General features: G+C 38.9%; 1 protein-coding gene across 3 annotated transcripts in view; it reads left to right on the top strand.

The window, feature by feature from the left end:
• LOC147061144 (uncharacterized) overlaps positions 1 to 23,806 on the top strand; it is a 37,187-nt gene extending 13,381 nt beyond the window's left edge. The window contains exons 2-17 of one of the 3 annotated variants that reach the window (XM_085939679.1): positions 3,886 to 3,935; positions 6,861 to 6,943; positions 11,002 to 11,164; positions 12,066 to 12,192; positions 13,536 to 13,676; positions 13,752 to 13,811; positions 16,072 to 16,218; positions 17,029 to 17,128; positions 17,210 to 17,423; positions 17,508 to 17,979; positions 18,078 to 19,386; positions 19,883 to 19,986; positions 20,622 to 20,775; positions 20,879 to 20,991; positions 21,151 to 21,244; positions 22,031 to 23,806. In XM_085939679.1, coding sequence (XP_085795805.1) covers positions 3,886 to 3,935; positions 6,861 to 6,943; positions 11,002 to 11,164; positions 12,066 to 12,192; positions 13,536 to 13,676; positions 13,752 to 13,811; positions 16,072 to 16,218; positions 17,029 to 17,128; positions 17,210 to 17,423; positions 17,508 to 17,979; positions 18,078 to 19,386; positions 19,883 to 19,986; positions 20,622 to 20,775; positions 20,879 to 20,991; positions 21,151 to 21,244; positions 22,031 to 22,530 — 3,831 coding nt within the window. In that variant the 3' untranslated portion in view covers positions 22,531 to 23,806. The remainder of the gene's footprint in view (positions 1 to 3,885; positions 3,936 to 6,860; positions 6,944 to 11,001; positions 11,165 to 12,065; positions 12,193 to 13,535; positions 13,677 to 13,751; positions 13,812 to 16,071; positions 16,219 to 17,028; positions 17,129 to 17,209; positions 17,424 to 17,507; positions 17,980 to 18,077; positions 19,387 to 19,882; positions 19,987 to 20,621; positions 20,776 to 20,878; positions 20,992 to 21,150; positions 21,245 to 22,030) is intronic. The other 2 variants (XM_085939670.1, XM_085939662.1) reach the window with 2 other exon arrangements.
• The last annotated feature ends 226 nt before the right edge of the window (positions 23,807 to 24,032 follow it).

Genomic DNA, 24,032 nt, shown 5'->3' with positions numbered 1-24,032 from the left:
ACGATTCAAACAAACATACATACAATAATCCTCAAATGAGATTTACAAGAGAAAAAAAAAAGCAAGACAGTAGGAGTATTTTAGACATGCAGTACATCTTTGAAGGAGTAGTGTCTGCACATCTGTCTTTCATAGTAGAAAAATCTTTGGCTGACACGTTTCCTCTTGAGAGGTTCTTTTGGTATTTAATCAGTCCTCTTAATCCTGCCATTCTCATTTTGATATCATACAACCAAGACGACACCTAAAGGCGAATCATCAGTGCCTCCCAATTGCAAAGCTTCTAACAGGATGTTCTCAGGGGCAAGTGGCCACGAGTCATAGAAAAGCAACAAAGTGGGTTGGATGTGTACATATTGATCCCAGGATGGGAAATTCAGCGTTCCAGCAGTATTCATACCGTAGAGTGGAAGTTTACAGAAGGCCAATTTATTTTCCCTGTAAAAGTTGTAGTGGATTTGAGGTTGAAATTCAATCAGCATTTAATATAGTGTACCATCTCAATCACTTAGATACTCATATATCATCTTTGGGATGAAGCTTCACTTTTGTCACTTTCTACTTCATCTCTTCTGCAATTTTCGCGTATGACGCTTAGTGCTACTCCTCATATATTCTCAAAGCCTTCTTTCCAGATTCCCTTTTGCATTTCCGCCTCTCTGTAAATTGAAGGCCTGTGGCTCATCATCAAGTCACCAACGTCACATTACCAAACTCAATCCATCTGCACTCTACACTAAGCAATCATGTGCTCACAATATGTGTGGGATATTTTTATAATTAAGTTTAATGTTTGCCTTGTACAAAACCGAGCTCAATTAAATACCACAATAGTGTTATTTTTTTTCCTGCAGGAGCTTGTTGGGAAATTCCAAATCAGATATTACGATTAAAAAAAAAATAGAATCCAGTCAAGTGGGATATTACTACAACAGTGTGACCTTTTATGCCATGACTACTGCATTTAAGAAAAAGATCCACAACAACTTCACACTCTTTCCGAGCATTGCGCCATTCCCTTACATACGGGAGCCATCATACCTCTGTTACGGCTCAAATATATTTCAATATGTCATCATCCCTTCATTCAATGTCAGTACTGCAAAGAGTCAAAACAAAGTTGGGAAAAAAAATCTGGGTAAAGGGAGTGAAAAATTCTGCTTGTACTGCCAATATTTTAAACACTAATAGTGAATCTCAGAAAAGGTTTCCTGAATTGCATGAGAAGCCAGAGAGATACTATCACGATACCTTCACTGACTTCTGCAATAGTGTGCCTTGGTTGTAAAGCCTTTTTTAAAAATTCAATTTAGAAAGAATGAAATACATTTTTATGTTCCATGCTAGAGAAGATGTTCTTGTCAGCAGTCATCTTATTTAGCCTGGATGTTGTTCATTAATAAGTGCTGTGCGACTGTAGTGCAGTGAGTCTAGTGACACTGGTTTCATTGAGGAATTAAGGCGAATTAGACTGGATTTTTGTTGCGTCATTCAGGCAGTGGCCATAAGAATAAGCTTCACCAATTTGACTGTTCTCTTGCACACATTCCTCACTTCTGCAGGAATTCTGAATGCATGCCTAACCTCGGCAGACATTTTGATTGTCTCAATTGTACCTTTGACGCAAGTCTTTATACTGCGTGTTTAGATGTGAAGCTGATGTTATTTTATCTGCCTAATAAAGGCAGGCATTTATGTGCTAATCCATGATGTAAGAATTCTGGCACAAACACACACACACACACACACACACACACACACACACACACACACACACACACACACACACACAAACGCATGCACGTGCTTACCTCGACTCGGGCTGTTGCGTTCCAGCTCAGTAATACCATGTTGACACTATTGTGGTTTGAAGATAATTTTTTTTTTTAAATTACTTCTAAGTTATTAGACAGTCATCTTGGAAAGAAAGAGAACAATCAGATGCCTGCATTTGTTAGGCAAAATAGAGCACTTAAGGCCTGAATGTGGCATTTGAGGTTTTGCACAAAGTGAACATGTTCAGACCTCCAGAATGATGAAGTTTGTTTTTATAGGTGAACTTAAACTTGGAGTGCATCTTGTGAAATGTTTCAACAGAATACTATTACAATTTTCAGAGTTTAGTTTGTGTAAAACTATATTTTGGTTCACTCTCGGTCACCATTTTTCAATTGTGCTAACCGAATGTTTATATTCTGCCCAAATTTATTTGTAGCAATACAAGAGGGAACCTCCTACGCAAGCTGGTGTACAATAATCTCTGTTTTGTAAACATACTTTTGTATCTAAAACACTCTTCAGAAAGACTTTAGACATTTGCAATGTCTGTGGGAATGTTTGTCCAAGCCGTTCAGAAAAACTTTAGTGAGAGGTCACTAATGTTGGGCCAGCAAGGTCTTGTCTGTTCTGTTCTTCCACAGCAAACTCATCAAAGTAAGTTAGCCTAAAATTAACTGCCAACTAGTTCATTGTTAGCACAGAGGTAAGGTGCTTCTTTAAATGGCCGTAGTGCTGATGCGTGATCAATTAAATGGGATGGCCTACTGGTCAACTCAACACTGTTTATTGATGCTTACAAGTTTTGGACGGAACATATGTTTTATCAAGCCGTGGTGAAAAAACTAAGGACAAAAAGAACACTGTCTCTTGATGGTCATCTTTGGGACTATGTATGACTCTATTGAAAGATTTATTTGTCTGTCTTGGAGTTTTATGAACTTTTTTGCAAACCACGTTGCACTGATTTTGCATTTCTTTTGTATTGTTTTTATAATTTTTGTGCATACTGAAAGATATGGTAGTTCTTTAAAAAAGAAAAACCTTGATCACCATGACGGTGTCCTGCAACAATCTTTTCCAAGTGATTTGTTGCTTGAGCTTAACCCTTCCTGTCTGTCTCAGCGACACATCCTGTGTGCTTGACCCCGCCACGCCTCCCCTAGTTGATGCCCCCTTTATCCAAGTCCTCTTGCATTGGATTTTGAATGTTGCCTATTCTTATTTCAGTGTTCTCTCCCATTCACCCTCTCAGTTGGTAAAGTAATGTTTATTCCATTCATTAAAAGTGATGAGTTCTTTCGAGATATCATGAAAGTTATGTAAGCCTAGAGAATTACTAAAGAAATTGCAAGGAAGGTTTGAGGTTCTAGATGATCCATCCATACATTTCCTGTAGAGTTTATCCAGTTCTGGGTTGCGGGGTGCTGCAGCCAATCCCAAATGACATCAACTTAGACTTGAACCTGGACTGGTCACTATGACCCTTTTGGAAAAACGTGAATACAAATTTTCCCAAAAAATAACTGTAATGTTCCTTTTCCACAACACTGCGCTTAGATAAGCACATATTTACACAATTATTGCCACTTGCCACATTAAGACAATTTATTTGTTTTCAACACAGACATGTGACTTCCCTCTCATGCACGTAGGGTGTATTATACTTGTTAGGCCTCAGAAGCTGACAAATTCTTACTTTGACTCAAACACCTCGTCCCGTGGCAGTATGTGGACACCGAGCTGGTAAACAGATGGCAAAAAAACATGTCAGTGTGTAAGGCTGGGCTTTTTGCCATGTTTGGTTCAAATGCACACTGGTGTTTTCTGCTGGAAGGGCTCCTCTGTTTACTGTAAGTTTGCTTTCCTTCTCCTCTTTCCAGTCATTTGTTTATCTAACTGCTTTTTCTTTCTCTTCATGTTGCTCTTTCCCACAACCCCATCTGTGACTCCCTCTACTCTTGCGATCTTTCTCCCTTATTTGTCCCCACTGTTTTCTCATAAGCTCTCCCTCCGTGTTTTCCTTTGCTCTTCATGAATGACCTCATCGTGACTGCTCATCTTTTCTCTTCCTTCATTCTTCTTTATGGTCCCCCATCTTTCTCATAGATGAAGCGGAGGATGTCACCGTGGGGAGCCAGCTTTGGAAGTGGGCGAAGGTCAGTCATTTAGACCCCCAGCTCCCTGACACAAAAAATAAGGCTATGAAACCTTGTGGATTTCTTAAAGTGGACAATACGAAGGACATTTGGTGTGCAAACCTTTATTTGTCTTTTATGAACACACAAAAACTGGCACTGTACAATGTTGGCAGACGACTGATAATAAAGGCCCAAGCTCAAATGCTTCATGGGCTTGATCGAGTTATTGAGCCTAACCTTTTGCGTGAATGGGGGGGTAATTATTGGGGTATAATTTTAACATGAAAACCGAGCCTAAAAAAATCATGTTTAGAAATGCTTTTAAAAGAAACAGTCATTTCCGATGGAGTGCTGAAAGTGGTGTGTAGTCTCGGCAGGTCTAAATCGTGTTGAAGTGTTTCAAAGATCAATGTGCAACTTTTGCACAACAGAAAGGTAAACCATTTCAATATTTTATTTTGATTGTCATGTAGACGGATTGTGAATGACAAAAATTAAGGACACGATACAATAAACATATACACCCTAAAGAATCAGAACAAGTCAAACGTGCGATCATACAAAATATTCTGGAATGTAAAAAATAAGCAGAATTTACATTGAAGATAACAAAACATTTCATCGTTATTCATCATGTCGTTCAATAATCACCAATCTGGCCTTGGTCACCAATATTACTTAAAGAGACTCATGTCCACCAAATCTCTCGGTTTCCCTCTTGTTGGCATAGTAGCATTTAAGTTCCCCCCAAAACCTCTCTCGAATACCTAAATCATCTAAGCAGGACAGAACATTTTCAGTTCCAATAGATGTATTGAGTAATGCCCCTCAAGTGGCAGAGAATTCTGCAATGTCTGAACTAAACCGAGACGATGGGGGGTCTTGCCTACACCAGATGATCTTTTCAATGAATGTCGTGAGTCTTTTAAAGATTAGCAGCTGCTACTTTATCTCATCTTCCAGCAATCTTTAATATCTCTTTTTAGCCAATTGAAGGCCTGAACGTCCTCTCTCTGCCTCTCACAACAAAAGAGTGCATGTGGTGTATTACGCTTGTAAGTTATATGTGAAATTCTGGCACGGAAGTGTGTAGGTCTGTCGCTGCAGATGGTTAGACTTCCTGATTGGTTTTAAAACCTGACAATAGTTGAAAATGTGGATTGCCGCCACCTTCAAAAGTGAAGTACAACAGCAATGATCCAAATGTACTATGCAAGCTGTAAAGTCATGGCGTTCCTCCGTTTGGCAATCATTAGCTTTGACTTTCCCCAACAGGTCATTTACAAGCGTGACTTTAAATGGATCACATTTAAAACAGTATGCCATACACTCCCTTTTAGTCTAAAGGAATAGGAAGAGCTCATCACCAGAACCGAAGTAGACTGCGGTTGCCAGATGGAGAGCAAAAACTAAATCTTGTGATGTGGTCCATCAAAGAAAATTTCCTGCGAGCCACGAGTACACATTCGGTCTTTTTCAAAAAGGGCAGGTTGATCCGGATGTTGGTTTGATTGTTGAATTTTCTGACCCCAAGGTTTAAATCAATTGTTGGTTTGGTCACAAAGCAGTAAAATCCAATTTAGTTTTGTCAGTCTCACTATCCACAATATACACACACACATGCACATATACTGAAAACACAAGGCTTATACGTACAACTTAATAACAAAAGACTAACACTGGCACTTGTGATACTGAGGGTCCATAAATAGTCTTTCCTGAAAACCATATTATTTACTGTGTTCAGATCTGGGAGGAAGTGATTCCATCACTACTTTTAAGATTATTACTGACTTAATGTCTGTGTGTTAGGGTAAAATGCTGTTTAAAACCCAAACTGTTTTACAAATGCTTTCCGATCTACAGAATAGAGAATTAGGAAAGCTTTTTGCAAAAGGGGGTTGGTTATATTTGTTGTTGTATGAATGCCATCAGCATGTGATAAACTCCAGAATGTTCCATTTGCTACGATTTTATCATCTAAACACAGATGACAAGATCTGTGTTAAATAAGCTACTCTCTTAATGTAAAAAATAAGACCCTCTTCAAAACAGAAACAAGCATAATGGCTTGCGTTGTCGACTTGTAAAGCTTCTAAAAAATAGCATTCTTTAAAACACCAGTACAACAAAAATGACCAGTAAACCGTTTAAATAATTATAATAATATAAAATAAAAGCTGGGCATCCTTCATAATCGTGTGAGAGTTTACATTCAACTAATAATTAATAAAAAATAAAATTATAATAAAATAAAAATAAAATATTAATAAAAATAAAATAAATAATTGTGTTCCACAGAATTCTTTGTGTTCCCAGCAGTGTGACTCATACTGAAGGTACATACTGTAATTCTATCACATCCTTAGATTCAGTATTCCACCACAAAATAGCAGGTAAATGATAAAAATCAAGTACAAGGAAAAAATTAAAAACTTTAAATCTAAAGTTGTCAAACTAAAATTTTTAATAATAATTGCTCAATATCTAAATATTCCATCATTTCAAAATTTAGGGGCTGTACTCTTACATGGCTCAAACTTTCTAGTGTCCAATAAAATATTAACGTTCAACGAGAAACTGCAGGTACTTTCAATATGAAAACATTTCACTGTCTGGCTGAGTGACAGGACATGGGCATCAGCAGCAGGCGATGGTAAATATAGCTCAGTCGCCCCTGTGGGATTATTTGAACTTGATTGTGCAGTTTGTTTGAGGTTCTTGGATTGCAGTAAAAATAGAAATGCCTTTATTAACTGAAAATAGTTTTGTCCTATCCAGCCATAACGAGACACAACTTTAACTTGAATTACACTTGAATCACATCGTCATCATGTGAGTTCAATCCCCTTGCAAGTGGACAACAGTCACATTTATTTAAAAAAAAAAAAAAAAAAACCTCTTCAGGAGGGTAGAGGCTCACCATGCTCATTTCTTTTGCAGCAGTGACCCTGCGGCCATGGCATCAGGACCTCCAGATGTGATGGCCAACCAGGAGCCTGTTGAGGTTGCGGAAGAGTGCTCAGGTATATTCATTTACTGAATACAACATAATGTAAGTTATACTATTCCAAATTTCTGGATTTACTTTTTAGGCAATGTTATACAACATTTCAATGGTTGTATTGTCTGTTTTTTTTTGCAAAACTAAATCTGCTTATTTGCATGCAAAGGTAATTTCTACAAAAACACCTTCAGTTTATAGTATAGTCAGTGGAATCCTCAAAGTTGTCCAAAATCAGTTTTGTAGTCGAGTTCATAAAAATAATAATCAGGGTTACAAAATTCTGAGAATTTCCAAATCAAAGTTTGTTTTATGATTGGTAACTTACATTTATTATTATTATTATTATTATTGTTATTACTTATTTCCCAGAATTTTAATATTTTATAATAATTTCACAGTTTTAGGATTTAGCGGTTGGACTACAGATTAAAAGAAAAGATACATAGATACTTGCAGAAGGATATTATTTTGAAAAAAAGAAAACATGTTTTATCAGCGTAATATGCAGCAGGCATTTCCAGGCCACTGGAGATATTTCTCTGGTCTTACTGAAAGTGCTAGCAGGAAATGAAGCAGAGATACACCTAAAATTGTCTCACATGCCCAAGCACATCACATTGTTTGTCACGCAGATAAATAACACGTGATGATGTTATGATTGTAACAAGGAGGCGGTGTTTGTGTCTTGCTCTCACACCATGTCCTGTTGTTCTCAACTTGATTCCAGTGATAGTACTGAACAGATGACTCATCTCCCTTTCGGGTCTCGTAGAATGTTTTTGTGCTTTGATTGGATCCGTAGAATGAGATTCCTTGGAGCTGTCCATCAGTCCACAGAGTAATCATTTTGTACTAACAGTTAATTGTCAAAATAGAAATTGCCCACTGTGCATTAAATCTTACTTTTAAGAAATTTGTGTTTACTTTAAAACCCATAAATCCGTGATAGGCTTTTCTCCTGCTGCTTGTTTATTCCTTTTAGTTCTTCCCGTTAGTACTTGAAAGTCATAACGCCAACTACTCTGAGAGACAGCATGACCTCATAGTTTCACTCCTAACACATGCTGATGCAATGTCAGTATCAATGTGCTTCACCTCCCTTTTTTCTTCTTTCCAAGTCAAAGGTCACAGTTTTCCCGCAGCATGTGCTGTTGGTCAATTCCCATTGCACCACGTGATAACATACGTATATGTGTGCAAGTAATAATAGTGAACAAAAGTGTATCGAATAAAATATCCCATTTTTTCCAAAAGTTACTCAGACTGACCTTCCTTTACTTTAGTAGTGTTTTGCACCTGAAGTAGCAAAATAAAAATACCTGATAGTGTTTCCACCTGACTTTCACATTTGTATTGCAGAAAGGCCCCTGAAGAATTCATCAAGAGCATGCTGGAAGCTCTTCAAGTACAGCTAAAGCTGTTCACTTTGTGAAATGAGAATTAGTTGCCAACATCCCCGCAAACGCACAAAAAATGACTGGGAAAAACACGTTCCTTCATGTTTGATATAAAGGTAGCTAATCTGGTTAAATGAGGCATTTTCAGACAAAATGTGCACTTGTCTTCAGATTCCAAACATATTTTCAACTGGAATTTGGTTTAATCAGGACTTGATGGAATACTCAAGGAGTCTTTCATATATAACTCAGACAAGTAAAATGAGATTCATGTCAAATGTTTTAAAACACCAACATAATACGCTCTTGAAGCGGGAACCGCTATGTTTTGATGTCTCCCCGCCGCAATATAGCTGATTCTAATGATCAGGAAGCTTATACAGATTTGATGCAGGTGTCTTGCACCAGGGAGATAGAAAACGTGTAGGACACTAGACCCCAAGAACCAGGATTGATGAACCCTGCCCTAAACTGTCTCAAATTATGTTTGGGTATCTTTTTTCTAATCTCACTAATGTGCGAAAGAGATGAATTTGTTAGAGCTTTATCATAACCACGAACCAGGTTTAAATATCCTCATGAATTGGAAGAACTTTGACATCTGGTATCTTCAATGGCCTTTTTAGTTATTTCAAATAACTAGATAAAGTAGGTTAGGATTTGGATGGGAAGTAGGCTGTCTTTCACCTAATGTACACTCCGTCCTGTATTTTTAATTTTGCTTTTGTTGTTGTTGCTGTAGCATTGTATTGGAACAGAGAGACTTAAATTAGGGAAGTGAAAAAAGGCTTGATCATTTTTTGGAAGAGCTTGTATCGAGCATGTGACCCATAGGCATCACAAAATGGGCTTTCATGACAGCGTCTCTTGTTTACTTTTCATTCAGTTTCCTCTTCAGCATTGAAATGCATAAGCTTTAGAGTCACAGATATATAAGACAGCCCCAGAAGAACCCAAATCATGACTGTAATTCACAGATGAGTGTGTATGTTTGGGATCAGGTTATTTTTTTTGCTTCAAATTGTCCATTACTTGGGTAAAAGTTAAGCTTTGTGTGATCAGTTCATAAATCTATTTCTCGCAGAATATAAGAGACTTTGCATTTGCGTTCTTGCAGTTTGTTGATGTCACTTTTTTCAAAGGTTTATTTACAGCTCTCAAAAATGTTAGGTCTGCATCTGCTCCTGTCTTTGGTCTACTTGCTGAAGTCTGAAGTCCAAACAGTGTTAAACCAGCTATTTGCCAATGTTTGTGCCGAGACTCTCTTCGTTCCTACCTGCAGACAGCTCTTGAGTTTTCATCTTGTTTACATTTCAAAGTAGTTTTTAGTTGTTAGTTATTAAATGTAGTCTTCAGGCAAATCCAAAACTGCACATTTTTGTTTTTTGCAAGATAAGTAGGGTCTAATATTGGTCTTACTATTATTGTGGAACCATTCACCTCTGGTATGAATAAGTTGAACCAGTTAGAATTATGTTATACATATCATTACTAGCTACTGCTGAACCTTGATTTCACTCGCTTCAATTCTACGCAACTTTCTGTCAAATGTGGTTTGGCCATGAATCCCAATTTTCTTCATCATAAATACATTTTCTTTTGAACTGTGAGCACCAACCTTAAAACATTTGGAAAACAACATAACTGCTTATGCGAATAGGATAGGACACCCCTACATGACCGCTACCAGGATTGGTATATAATAATTTGCAATGATTATATCATATTAATTTTCATCTAGAGCAGTGGTGTCAAACTCATTTCTTTCGCAGGACGCATTGTAGTCATAGCTTCTTTCGGAGCGCCATTATGACTGTCAACCCAAATAAATGTATGAGCACCTTATATTATATACAGTAAAAGCTACAAAACAAACTGACAAATAACTCGTTTTCAAATCAGACGAGTAAAAACTGGTCAAATATAAAAAAATATATATATTCTTAAAAGTGAAAACAAGGGAAGTATCTGGCCCCCGGGTCTTGAGTTTGACACCTGTGATCTAGAGCAATGATGTTACTCCTGTAATTTCCCGATACATTGTATGCATGGCTTTGCTTTTATTACACTTCCAAGACTTTCTAAATCACGTGCTTTCGGGGTTCCCAAATTCTGGACCCCAAAGTCCGTGTATAATCTAGGTTCAGCTGTATTTTGAAAATCATTAGGTAATAAAGAAAATATTTCATTTCCATTCAGTCTGTGAAAGCGTAGCAGGCCACAGTAGCAAATTTGCTCATTATGTCTTAAAATCAGTTTCATAACCTTACACTTAATCATTCTCAACCCCTCAACTTTCCCCGCTTCCGTAACTTTCTCACTAAAAGCACTCTGTAGCTGTTTAAAAGCTTATAAAAGAGTTATTGCATTTTCTGCTACAGTGCTAATGGAGCCGCAGTCACTTGGGCACCCTTTACCAGCACGTGTGTTGTGTTGATGTGCTTATCTGTGTAAACACTCATACGCGTGGTTTTTCCCTCATGTGTCTACCTGAGCTATTAAAGCCAACAGGCAAATTGCGGGAACTGCACTTCATATTTTGGCAGATGCTGTGTGCGTAATTGCCTCATTAGCGTACCACCGCTCTGTTTGTTTGAATGAGTCACAACACGACCAACCGGAGAGCAAAAATAATCTTCAAGCGTATTTCAAACATGGTTCTCTCATGTATCCCCTTCAGGAAAGAAGAAGTCCAAGTTCCAGACTTTTAAAAACTTCTTTGTGAGGAGGAAGAAAAAAGAGCCGTCAGGAGATCATGCAGAGCTTAAAGGCAGCCAGTCGAGTGACAACATCAGCAAAACATCCGAAAACAATACTCTCAGTCGTTCGGAGAAGGGGAAAGGGTAAGATCACACGTGTTCTTTGCAATAAGTCTAACATCTGTCAAATAGGGACCCAAAGTTTTTTTTATATTCAGATGATAATTGTATTACTTCAATTTACTCAGAATGTTAACAAGGAGAGCAACAAAATGGTGGTTAGCAGGTCTTTCTCACAGTGTTGAGATATGGGCTTTAAATCTTGGCTCCATCACTACAATGCCGTGATTGCATGTTCTTGCCATGGGTTTGCTTTCTCACACATTCCAAAAGGATGCAATTTTGGTAATTGAATTTTTTTGTGTCTATCAATGCCAAATTTTGCCAAATGCCCAATGCAGTCACTAACCATCAGTGTGTCAATTGATCTTTGCTATTACATGCAACACGGTTGACATGCCTGGGAAACATTTGTAGTTTACGCAATACTATTTTGTATTGTACATCCTGCTAAAAAAAACCAACCACTGTTAATCGGTCTGGGATTCCTTTACGATTGTTCTGTTTATATGACTGATCCATGCTCAAGGGTACGTCTTATGGTTCTGAGGAAGAACATGCAAAAATAATCAACACAGCGTTTGTCAAGTGAAGTATTATTTTCCTAAATATGACTTGACTAAACATTCATTGTGATCCTAAGTGTTCATCTCCTGATCTTCCAGTCTCTGGAATGCTGGACTGCTTTTTCCCGTGTTTGTTTAAAAAGTGGAGCATCTCTTCCTTGGAATAGTGTTAATTTCCTTTCTTTAAAGTAAAGGTTTTACTGCCTCTTCCTGTTGTGGCTCAGTAGACAAATATACCCCACTTTTAAAATGCAAGATTATGCCATAGTAGGACGAAATGTTACTCTCTTACACGTGGAAGTAAAGGAGGAAAATAGTTTGGTGGCCTAACCTTCCCCCCTATTTCCTGTTTTCTAAAGGTCAAAGATTAGCCTGGGCAGCAAGGCCTTGTCACACGACTCCGTCTTTGTCTCGGACTCGTCGGAGGCCAACGAGGCTCTGGGGGCATCTCAGGACAGTATTCATGGAAAAGTGAAATCTCTTCAGGTACTCTTGGAACTATCATCACAACAGAAATTGATCACAAACTGAGTCAATAATTTGATCTCTGCAGCCATAAACAAATAATTGTTGCCAAAATGTCCAATATATAAAACAAATAATTGTAGCTCAGAGTTGAAAAAAAAAAGCCCTTCATGTTATTGTGATTAAACTGAGGGATGGGAACGTAACCAAAGCGAGTTTTTAGAGTGGTATCATCTTGATGCGTTAATAGTAATATAAATTCTAGGCAGTCAGAGTTAAAACTAATGATGGTAAAGAGAGCAGACTGACAGAACAATGTGTGTCACAACACGTGACTAAAAATGGACGATGTAAGACTGACCTGCAGTTAAACCGCTCCTCTAAGCTGTCTGTACAATGAAGCTCCCTTAAGCAGATTTGACACTCAGGAAACTTTTGCTAGTTTCTCATGGTCACATTATTTACAGCGTCACAGAGTTCTAAAGAATGACTTGTTCATTTGTAAAATATTTTTGCGCTTCAAAATATATACTTTTAAAGAATTTGATTATGAAATCCTGGCCGTAAACCTCAACTCTGAACCGGCCTGTCATTTTGATGTGAGAAGAGCCAAATTTAGTGTAAAAATATTATGTAACAAGCAAGCTGCACATGGGATAAAGATTGCACATTTTGCCACCCACATTGTGGCCTTGTTTCTGAATGTTTGCCCTCCATCCCACCACATGATCCAGGTCAAAGTATTATTTTTATGTGTGTGGTTCCAAGAGCATCACGATACAGGCCACAACGTGTATCAGCTGAAAATTGTAGGACATTTTTATTTATGATAAATGATTGAGCTATTGATGATGGAAACATATCTCTTTAAGTGTCATGTACTTGGATCTAAATCCCCCTCAAGGTATTTCAAGACAAATATTGTGACACCATATGCACGTGATTGTTATTATCCCTACAGTAAAAGTGACACTGTATGTTACTTTTATATATATATATATATATATATATAAGTAACATACAGTGTTTTTTTTTGCAGCTGGATAAATAAGTCACTGATTGACAATACCAGCGTAACATGCAGCAAACCGATAAAGTATGTCACTTTTAGTTTCTGTGATACCTCACGACAAACACACACTTTCAAAATGAAACACTCACCCCTCTGTGGTGACTGTATGAGCAAGTCATTGTCTGTTAATCATACTCTACATCAGTGAGACTGTAAACATGGCAAGACACTCTGAAAGAGCAGCCTGTTGCTTCTTACAATGACAACATTTTTAGAAAGGCTTCTAATTCCACTTACTGCATCTACTCTAGTGAAACATGAATAAAAAAAATGCTTTTACATGGAATTGCAGCTTCAGCTGAAGCAAGCCATCAGGCTGGGCTCTCCCCCATCGCTGATGTGTGTCAAGAGGACGGAAGATGCCGGAACCATGTCGGAGGATGACGGTCTACCCTGCAGTCCCCCTGAGTACACGTCTTCTCAAGTAGCCACGGTAACATGCATACTACTGTCACGCCACCTAATTGCCACATATGCATCATTGTTTCTTTCCACCTGTGTCTTTCAGAATCAGGCTCGGTGGAACAATTCACTCAGCCTTGCGGGGGTGGATAGTGACGAAGACCAGGTAATTGTGGAGATCGAGCCACACAATCGGCTTGTAGAATCTTCTATATGGGTGTCTTTGGGTTTAGGACAGTTCTAACATATACAATATCAAGGCATGAGCTCTGTTTGATAAATTGGTTCGTGTGGTGGCATAAGATTACATCATTATGCAAGCTTTTCATCCGGTTCTAGAAAAGAAAACGTAGGCCAGAAAAGCCAGCAAAATAAAATACTTGATGTGATTTATGAAAGCCGTGAGGACACTTTAGGCTGTGCAGCAGAGCTTTGTATTATTGAGATATTTCCCATGTGACTACGTCGGGATGAAAAAAAAAACAAGAAGAAAAAACATCTCACGATTCAGTTGAATCACTTGTGGTTACTCTAAAAGCCTTCATGTGTTTTGAGCTCCTTCTTCAGCTCCATCTCACCACCTTGTTCAGACCCTTAAAACTGTGTTTGTTTTGAACCGCACTCTTTCTACTTCACTTGCGAACCTCTTGACCTTCTGTTTAGCACAAGCCTGATGGGCTAAACAGGCATATTTTTACATCTATGATAGAGTAGCTCATTTCAAGGTGGGTTGACAAGTTTTCTGCCTTTAAATGTGCACAAAAAGTGCAGTCAGTAAAACTTTGACTATATTTAAGTAAACGTGGGCTTTCCGTGCTAAAAACAACCCTAAATGATGAGCACCAAAAATATGTGTGTGGGTCAGGGGGAGAGTTTAAATATTCCTTTTACAGTTGGGAATATGGTGCAGCTGTGAGGGACATATTCCAGAGCGTTTTAGGGCGTACTCACACTTGACCATCTGAACCATGTCAGACTTGTGCGGGGATTCCGCTCTTCTTCTGCCTCCTGCTGTGCGTGTTTATGACCATTAGTTCCAGATCTTGGCCCACCAGGATGTCTACCAGACTTGCATCAGAGCATTCACACTAGCCAAATTGGACTTCAGGTGTCAAATGCGCTCACAGACACAGAGACAGATTGCGAGTATGGCCTCAGCCATTAAAAGTCACTAAGTGCCGAGGAACATACTCAAGAAGACATGTTGCCGTTGCTTAAACTAAGGTGTGAATATAAATGCACGTAAAATGGATAAAGAGGATAGATGGAGATAGATTGAGGAAGGTTAATTTGAATCTAAAAGCTAAAATGTGTTTGTACATTTACAATTAGGCTACAACATGACAGATTGGGCGAGAAAGTGAAGAGGTTGAATCCAACACTTAAAACTCAACTGGGAAAGTGAGTTTTCTTTTGTCATACTTTAGTTTTTCTTGAAACTTTTCCAAGTTTGAAATCTTTTCTCGATGGAGCAAAGCATAAGACTCAGCTCTACTGTATAATCAACACCACAAGTGTTTAAAGCACAGCTAATATTTAGACAGCTGGATGTAGTCACACACAGTCGTGCTCTATTTCCTTTTTGGTTTCCTATCTGCAGACTTCATCATTCAGGGAAGAATTGTAACTTTTCAACACCAACTGACCATCAGTTCATGGTGTGCTGTTTCCTTCTCAAATTCACAACAAGTCAGTGACTCATGTGTGATGTGAGTTGCACTGTCTGGAACTAATCTCTCCAAACAATGGCAGACAAGGTTGTGGTTACAGTTGGTATTTTGGTTTCATTTCTCAAACGTAATCGTTAAGGCTTGTTTTTTTTAACGGAACATCTTCCTTCGAGTGGTTAGCATGTCTACTCGGTTGAGAAGCTTCAGGTTTGAATTATCTTCTCGATGAGCTTGCATGGGGTTTACTCTCTGGTTTCCTAAAAAATGTGTATGACTCTAAATCTCAGGTGTCAAACTCAAAGTCCGGGGGCCAGATCTGGCCCTCCACTTCATTTTATGTCAACTCAATGTTTCTTGTTAAAACACCCAAATTGTAAATTGTCTTATCTTTTAATAACAGTGAGGTATTGCCAAATTTTTTAAAACCCCACGTTCAAAATAAATTTGAAATTGTTTTTTTAATGCTGCTGTGTGAATACGATAATGCAAGATAGTATTAATGGCCCCACACGGAAAACCATAACTACGATATGGCCTGCAACAAAAATGGGTTTGACACCCCTGCTGAGTCTAAATTGTCCAAAGGCATAAGTTTGTATGTTTACAGTTATGTTGCTAAACAATGTCCTGTGATTGGCTGGCAATAGGTCCAGGGTCTACCTTGCCTCCCATCAGCTCACGAGGCAAGAAGATGGATGGCAATGTAAATGAAGTGAAAACTGGAAGTCAAAGCATCTTTTCCTGTTCTCTCCCCAGTTGTCCAGCAGAGCAGTGAGCCCCCTGGTGAAGGTTCCGGGGGATTTCAGTCAGCCGGCAAGCCCATTTGGCTGTCTGGATAATTCTGCTGCCAAGCACAAGCTGGGCCTAAGACACAAAGCCTGTAACCGGAGGAAAGCTGCCAATGTAAGAACACAAATATGTGCGGTGTATTGCTCATACTGTTGAAAAAGTGGTCCCGCCCTTGGAAACAAACGGTTGTAGCATCGACATGCTGAAAATGATGCAACGTTTTTACTGTGACAATCAGCTCTCCAACTTTCTGTCACCCATTTTAGTTGCTAACACCAACCCTACAGAATAGTATTGGTTTGGAAGAAAAAAGGCTCTCGGTTGTATATGTACAAGATGCTCTACATTATGTAAACAAACGTATAGAAATCAACAAAACTATAGAATAATAAGTATATCTTGTCTCATTGGATAGCTGGTCACCAATATACACAATTATTATTTTGCCCAAAATTATTGGGTAATTTATTGGTGCCTATAGCTTCACTTTCACACACTAGAACAATTGGTTCTTTTTTGATGGACTCCCAAGTGTTAATTCTTTCCATTTTAAAGTTCTATTTTGTTTAAGTGCCGATCCTCATCATGCTCAAAATGTGATGTAATACCTTGGATGTAACCTTTATGTTAAAGTTAGGCCTTTGAAAAAGCCTATCAACTCTTTGCACAGAACGTTGGAGGAAATGTTGTTTCTCTCATTTTTTTGTGTGTGTGAGATTTGCACATCTTGTAAACGTCAAAGTTAAGAAAATTTTATTATTGTGGTTTGGGCGCTTCTTGTATACTAAAACTATACAGATGTGTCACTGCGTATGGGAACGTTGATAATTTTGACCTACATCTTGCTTCTTTCCTTACTCTCTAAACCAATAGTTTCCTTGTGTAGTGCTGATGTTTCTACTACTTTGTGTTTGGTCCATGCAGAGGCTTGACATTAAATCAGACGAATACAACGGCATGGATGGATCATTGAACATTTCCTTCCCAGACAGTTTAGAGGCACCAGAGGAAGAGGAGAAACCAGGTTAGTGCTCCCCCTCCCCCTTCTTATTCCAATTTACCTCTATGTGTTGTTACCTTCATCTGTTTCTGCTTGTTGATGCAGATGCAAGGGAAGATTCTCTGAAACAAAAGCCAAAAGAGGAGAAAGAAGCTCAGGAGAAAGAACAGCCATTGTTGCATGAAGCAGCGGAAGAGGATGAGTTGGATGTTTCACTCGTTCAGGACACTTCGTGTCACTCGGGGGTGGAAGCAGCTGACATTCAGCCTTCGCCCTCCCCCGAACTCAGTAACGGAGGCTCTTCTCTGGACAGTCCCATGTGCGTAAACATCATTTTCTAATTGGATTGAGTTTATTGTGGTGGGCTCTCCTATTAATAAGACCTCATCATTTCTGCTTTCAGAGCCACACCGGAACCTTCTGCTGGCCAACAAGATTTTTGGGACCATTCTCTTGTGAATGGAAAAGAGAAGGACATGGATGGATTAGACCTGGGAGAGGAAGATGGACTTGGAGAAGGTGTGGAGGGTGACAGCTCCTTCTTACAGGAAGTGCTCAGCTCCCTGAAGACACCCCTACCTTCTTGCACTCCATGTGTGGCCTCTGAGGATGTTGTCCTGCAGCTGAATGAAGAGAACAAGGAACAGGAAAATGAAGAGGTGAAGGATGAGCCTGAATTTCCTCAAACTGCTCCATGTGATACCCTCCTTTTGGATCAGTCCAGCGAGGAGGAGGAGGAGGGGGAGGAGGAGGAGGAGGTAGCTGCTTTGACCAGTCCTTTCCTACATGTGGATGAGGAAGAGGAAAGTGAAGATGATGATGATGAAAAAGAAGAGGAGGAGGAACTTGTTGTGGAAAGATTTAGTCAGCCTTGCGTAAGTATTTTGTTATTATTAATAACGTGTCATCAATGCATCCATTCACCGAAAAGTTATTGACGGGGTCTTTTGACTTCATTTGTTTCTTCTTTCAGATCCGTTTAGAGGATGAGCATCACGACTTGCCACAAGAAGTCAAACCTGAAGAACAACACGACTTGTACCAAACAGAATCGAACCACAGGGAAGAACTGGAAACTGAAGCGAGTGAGAAAGATCAGAAGTTAATCGATCTTCAAGTGGAGGGAGAAGGTCATGAGGTGAGGGCGGATGTGGAGGAAGAGGAAAAACAACAGTGGATTGAAGTGGAAGAAGACGAAGAGTGGGAAATGCTTCCTGTTGAAACATGCCAAGAGGTTTGCAATGTGACGTTATTGCCGGAGCAAAGGGAAACTTCACATGTTGATCCCATGGGTAATTCACAATGCACACATGAAATTGAAACACTTCAGGAGTCATGTGATCCGGTAACCGACCACGAGAGCCAAATGTTTTCCAATGAAAATGATTGTGAAAGTAAAGCAAGAGAGGAGGATGAAGACTTCAACCTTTCAGGAGAAGACCAGGGGAAGGATGAAGATGTGGAGGAAGAGGAATTGCTGGAGATGGAAGAAGAAACAGAAACAAAGCAAACAATATCATTTCGATTGTCTTCTTCACACTTTGAATCACCTTCACAAGACACTGAGACCTTGACTCTGAGCACACCAAGCACTCCCGGTGAGACTGACCCTCCCGCCGAAACCATCACTCCCATCGTTCCCTGTGAGACTGTCACTCATGAAGAGACCACCATTTGCACTGAGAGCCTCTCTGCCAGTGAGACCTTCCCTCACGCTGAGGTCAACACTCCCACTGAGACCTTCTCTAACGACCAACCTCCAACCACTCCAGTCCACACAAACCTTGTCTCTCCGTGCTCGGAGTCAGACGCATTCGCCTTTCAGTTGTCTCCAACTGACGAAGATCCTAAAGTTGCGGCATCTTATACAACAACAGAGCAACATGTTGATGAAGAGATCACTGACACTGGAATGGAAGTCAAAGAAGAGCCGGTGACTCCGATTTGTGATACAGATGTTGTAGATGAAGTCACGCCTCCACCTGAGGAGGAAGTAGTCAACCAGTTACCGGAACGTCCCAATGAGAGCAAAGTTCGCTTCACAATCACCCCTGCCTGGCAGAGATCCCTGTCTGGTGGGGAGCCCAAAGAAATCCCAACCCCCAGCCATGAGCCTGGAGATGAGGATGTGGAGGAGACCACCAAGAAGGACCCACAGTTGGAGGCCCAGATGGAGAAATGTGTCAAAACAACTGTGGCTGGTGGGACTGCTGTCAAAGCCCTCAATGATGTGGTCCAGGACCCAGTGACAGCACAAACCTCAGCTGCTGCAACTAAAGAAGGTAAGCAGACTTAATGGATGAGCAGACAGGCACTTCAGCAGAAGTGTGTGTGTGCAAACAACTAATGAATTTTGCAGTTTGGCTTTCATGAATTCACCCATTTGTTGATTTTTTTTTTCTCTTTTTAAACAATTCTGTTGTTTACTGAAAATCTCACTAATTTACCTTTTGTACACAAGCCAAAGCATTAATTTGCTGCCATCTTATTGCTAAGGAAACATGTTCAATTTAGTTGTTTTATTTTCACCCAAACAAAAAAATAAAATAAATCAGTCCTCTGCTGCCATCTTGTGGCATCTTTATATGCCTGGAACAAAAAGAAAACAATTGGGCAACTAAAGGCTTGGCCATTTATACGAAATAAAAATTTAAAAAAGTAATTTAATTTATTTAATTATATTATTTATTAATTATATTATATTAAATATTTAATTTAATTTAAAGGAGTCGTATCTTTCACACCTAGTTCAAGTTTATCCTGCACTTCTATGTACAGAGAGCGTTGCGGCGATGGAGGAAAACTGCAACAATCCCTTTGGAATTCGGCTGAGGAAGACTGCAGTTCTGCATCGCTTTGGTTCGGAAGAGGAAAACACAGAGGTGAAAACCAATCCTTTATTTATTTATCTTTTATTTTTAAGGTAAGATTGCATTTTCTGGATTGATTAATAATACTGTATTTGGCAACAGGTTGTTTGTGCCTACTGACACCTAGTGGAATATTGATTTGTCTTGCTGACAGATGAACAATGAAACATTATTTGTGGTAAAAAAATAGATATTTTCATCAAAATCATGATTTTTGTTTGTTTTGAAAGTGAAATTGGGTAATTTCCTGTGGTAATGAGCACCACTGCACACTGGTGTAAGCCACCTGCAACTTCATTTTTTCCTCCCATTACCAAACAAAACCTGGTGTTTGTAAAGCAAAATGCCACAAGAACAAAAAATATACAGATTTTTTGGGCTGTTTCATGACACTCTTACCACATTTCAAAGTTAATAATGCATAGATGATATTTAATTTGAAAATCTTTAACAAATAAATTAGTATCTGCAATGTTAAATATGTTGAATAGGTTTTTACAATTTTTTTAGTACTATAAACAGATCCCAAATCAAACAAATGTGGGGCCCATTGCAACGTTTTCAGTGTTTGTCTGGTGACTCGTAGTGGTTTAGACAGACCATGCAGCTATGAACGTGTTACTGCATTTAATGTGCTCTCTCTTTAGGCACTCATTGAGCCTCCAGCGCAGCCTGTTACTTGTAAAGTTGAAATGAGCAGTTTTAAAACATCCACAAGTCCACCGGTTTTCACCAAACCTGCCCTTCCCAAGAAACCAGATGTCCACGGGGAGACTGGAGTGAAAAGCAAACGTGTCTCAGGTGCATACAAACGCACACAAAAACACTTTTGGGAACACGTAGACAAACTAACATTGGCATGGTGATTAAGTTCCCATAAAACTAACCCCCGTGACTCATTTAGAAACTGCTGCAGGTCGTGATGTTGAATCTGAAGGTCCCAGCTGGATCTCCATGGCCAGACAGAAACAGAAGATCTATAAAGAAAATTCACTGGATGAGATGACCGTCAAGAAGGTTATTTTTTTGCCTAGTTTTTGATCTAAAAACACAAATCCTAGTGAGACTGCATTTGTTTCTTTGTCCCCTTCTTGTTGCATTTGCATACGTAGAAGACATCAACATACAGTTCAAGCTGCTTAAACTAATCAATGTGGTTCTCTCCTTTGTCATCAGGAGGACCAAGACAGTAACTCTTCATTGCCTTCGTATGTCAGCCAAGCATCAAAAAAGGAACTCTGCACCAAAACATCCGACTTCATCGGAAAAGGTCTGAACACGCAAAGACACAATATCAAGAAAGGAACATACAGCGAAACACACGCACAAAACGTACACAATATTGTATACTGAGTTTAGTCTTTATACCACAGCCAACTTTATCCTTGTCAATTATGCTTGCTTAACTTTGTCTGGGAAATAATATAAACATGCAGTGAATTTTGATGCTGACTGGACTCACATGTGGTTGAATTAAAAAAAAAAATGATTTGCTTGACTTTTATTGATGTGCATATATTTTTCAACTGTATGTATGAATATGTCCAAAAAAAAAAAAAAAAACTTTGTATGTATTTTGTACTTGAGTCCAAGTACATAAATATGTTCTATGTCAGGAATGTTGATGCTGGATGGAAACCAGAGTTTTTTTTGGGTTTTTTTTGACAAATCAGTTTAGTTGGGTGTACTCGTTTACTCGTTTATGTTAAGCATTGTATAACGTCCTCACCATGCAATAACACAAACTAACGGACAGCTAATTTGAAACTTGCTGTGTATTATTTCTTTTTAACTTGAGTATTTTTTTTCTCAACAGCATTTTAACATTTACTACCTGCATTTGAAAGAAGATATCTGTACTTTGGTCTTCTAACTTTGACACAATAAGCTTGTTACTTTACCAACCAGCGTGGATAATGACACAATCTGAAAAAAATAAAAAACAGCAGCTAAGAAAAAAAAAAACAACAACCAGCAAACAAAATCAATGGATATGTCATTATTGTCATATTTGGCGACATCTGTATTGATGAATGAAATTCTTTTTTTCCTTTAGTGAGTTCATCAGAGATCAGTAAGTCTTCATCAACTACCGGAAACGAGAGCAGGAAGCCACTCTCCCCTGTTACTCCAGTGCCACCCCAGCTTCCCAAATGTCAGCCACTCCCTTGCCCTGTCACCCCTAAACCCACTCTTCCTTCAGTCACCTCCAAACCCGCACCACAGGCCCCCTCCTCTCAACGATCCCTATCCCCTCCTACTCCTGTTCCAGTTCTCCTAAAAGCTCCTTCTAGCTCCAACCCACCCGCCGTATCCAAACCCCCCATAGAACCCAAGCCAGCGCAGAGCCCAAGCACGACACTCACTTCGCCCCCTTTTCCATCAAGAATCAACCCTCCGCTGACGGCTTCAAGAGTTCCTGCACTTTCTGGTCCGCCGACGGCGTCTCAGCGTGGTCTCCCACCTCCATCTTTGCCCCAGGATGAACCACCGTGGATGGCTCTGGCCAAGAAGAAGGCCAAAGCCTGGAGCGAGATGCCCCAGATAGTTCAGTGACAAACAGGGACGCTTCGGTACTCTGGCTCACATTTGATGAATTGACTCAACAGAGAGTCTGAATGGACCAGAATGCATTTGCACATTATTGAAATCTTATTATTGTTGACTCTTGCTTTCTTGTTTCTAAAGCATGTCTCACACAAATTCTTTATTTCCATATTGTGTACAGCGATGTTGCATGAATGGCAGGGTAAGTAGCTCCAAAATATATATGTAGCTCTAACTTGAAAGGGTTATCCACACATTTGCACTTTTAGTTTATAATAAAGTGCCTGTTTGTGATAAGAAACAATAATATTAGGAGATTATGAGTAACTATCACGGTCAAACAAAAAAAAAATGTAAAAAGTAAAAAACCCAAGGAAAGAAGTCATAAAGTCAGATCAATGATCTCAGAGTGCTATTACAAGACTAAAGTTATAATTTGTCAAGGGAAAGAGGATAGTTTACAGGTGAATGGAAAAAAAAATACCACACAACATAAACACAGCCATCTAAGACCTTCTTTATATATAAATCTGGTAATGTCAACACTTTTAGTTTGATAAGATCCTTACATGTTTTGTCTGAATACACTAATATGAATTTTCTGAAAAGCCAAGACTTGACTGTAGTAAATTGCATCCCCCCCATATTACAACTGACTTGTTATATGTATTTTTTTTGTTCATAACTAACTTCTTTTTCCCCTCCTGATTTTGGTTTACTGTCCTAACACAGTTAACAAAAGCCAAAAGTCCAAGCCAAAAGAGTGTGCTTATTTTAGAGTCTAATACCAAGTCACATTTTGGAGGAATCTGATCCGATTGGAGCAAAATCTACATGAACTGACCAAAGTTGTGCTAGTGTTTCATCATAATGATCTAATCTGCATTTCCTTAAGGAGCCACTATTACTTTTCAGTGGCCAATGTAGTATTTTTAAGTCTTCATCATACAGGAACATGATCTTAGAATGTTTATTACATGGATTTAAGTCTTTTTAGTTTTGGTTTCATCTTGTCAGCCATATGTGGGCTGTTTAATTTCTTAATCACTACCAAACGTACAGATAGTGATTCAGAGAATCTACAGACGCAGTCAGTAGCCATTTGGAGATTGTTGTTCTGCAAATGCAGAGAAAAAATAATCAAGGAAGGCAAGAGAACTTGCATTGCTATCAGATTGGATGAGATTGATTATCTCACTATGAGTTTGTTTTATTTTGTATTGCCTTTTGAGTATTTTTTGTGTACATACAGTATATGGTGCAGTAAATAACAAATGAGATTTTTTTTTCTGTGCTTTTGTTTTGTCTCATCACTACTGTCCTTTACAATGATAAAAATAGAAAGACTTGAATGCAAATTATTCACGTCATACTGATAAAAAGAATTACCCTGATGCAATATTCTCACCTGCAAGTATTAACTGGTAATCCATGGGACTTTTGCTACTTTATCAAGACCGCAAAAAAAGAAAAAGAAAATCCTAAAGCACCACACTGTAGTGGTTCATTCT

This window comes from Syngnathus leptorhynchus, chromosome 2, assembly GCF_054491065.1.
Source record: "Syngnathus leptorhynchus isolate UIUO chromosome 2, UIUO_Slep, whole genome shotgun sequence".
Lineage (NCBI taxonomy): Eukaryota > Metazoa > Chordata > Actinopteri > Syngnathiformes > Syngnathidae > Syngnathus > Syngnathus leptorhynchus.
The sequence above is the reverse complement of the archived record's forward strand: the minus strand, read 5'-3'. Positions and strand labels throughout refer to the sequence as shown.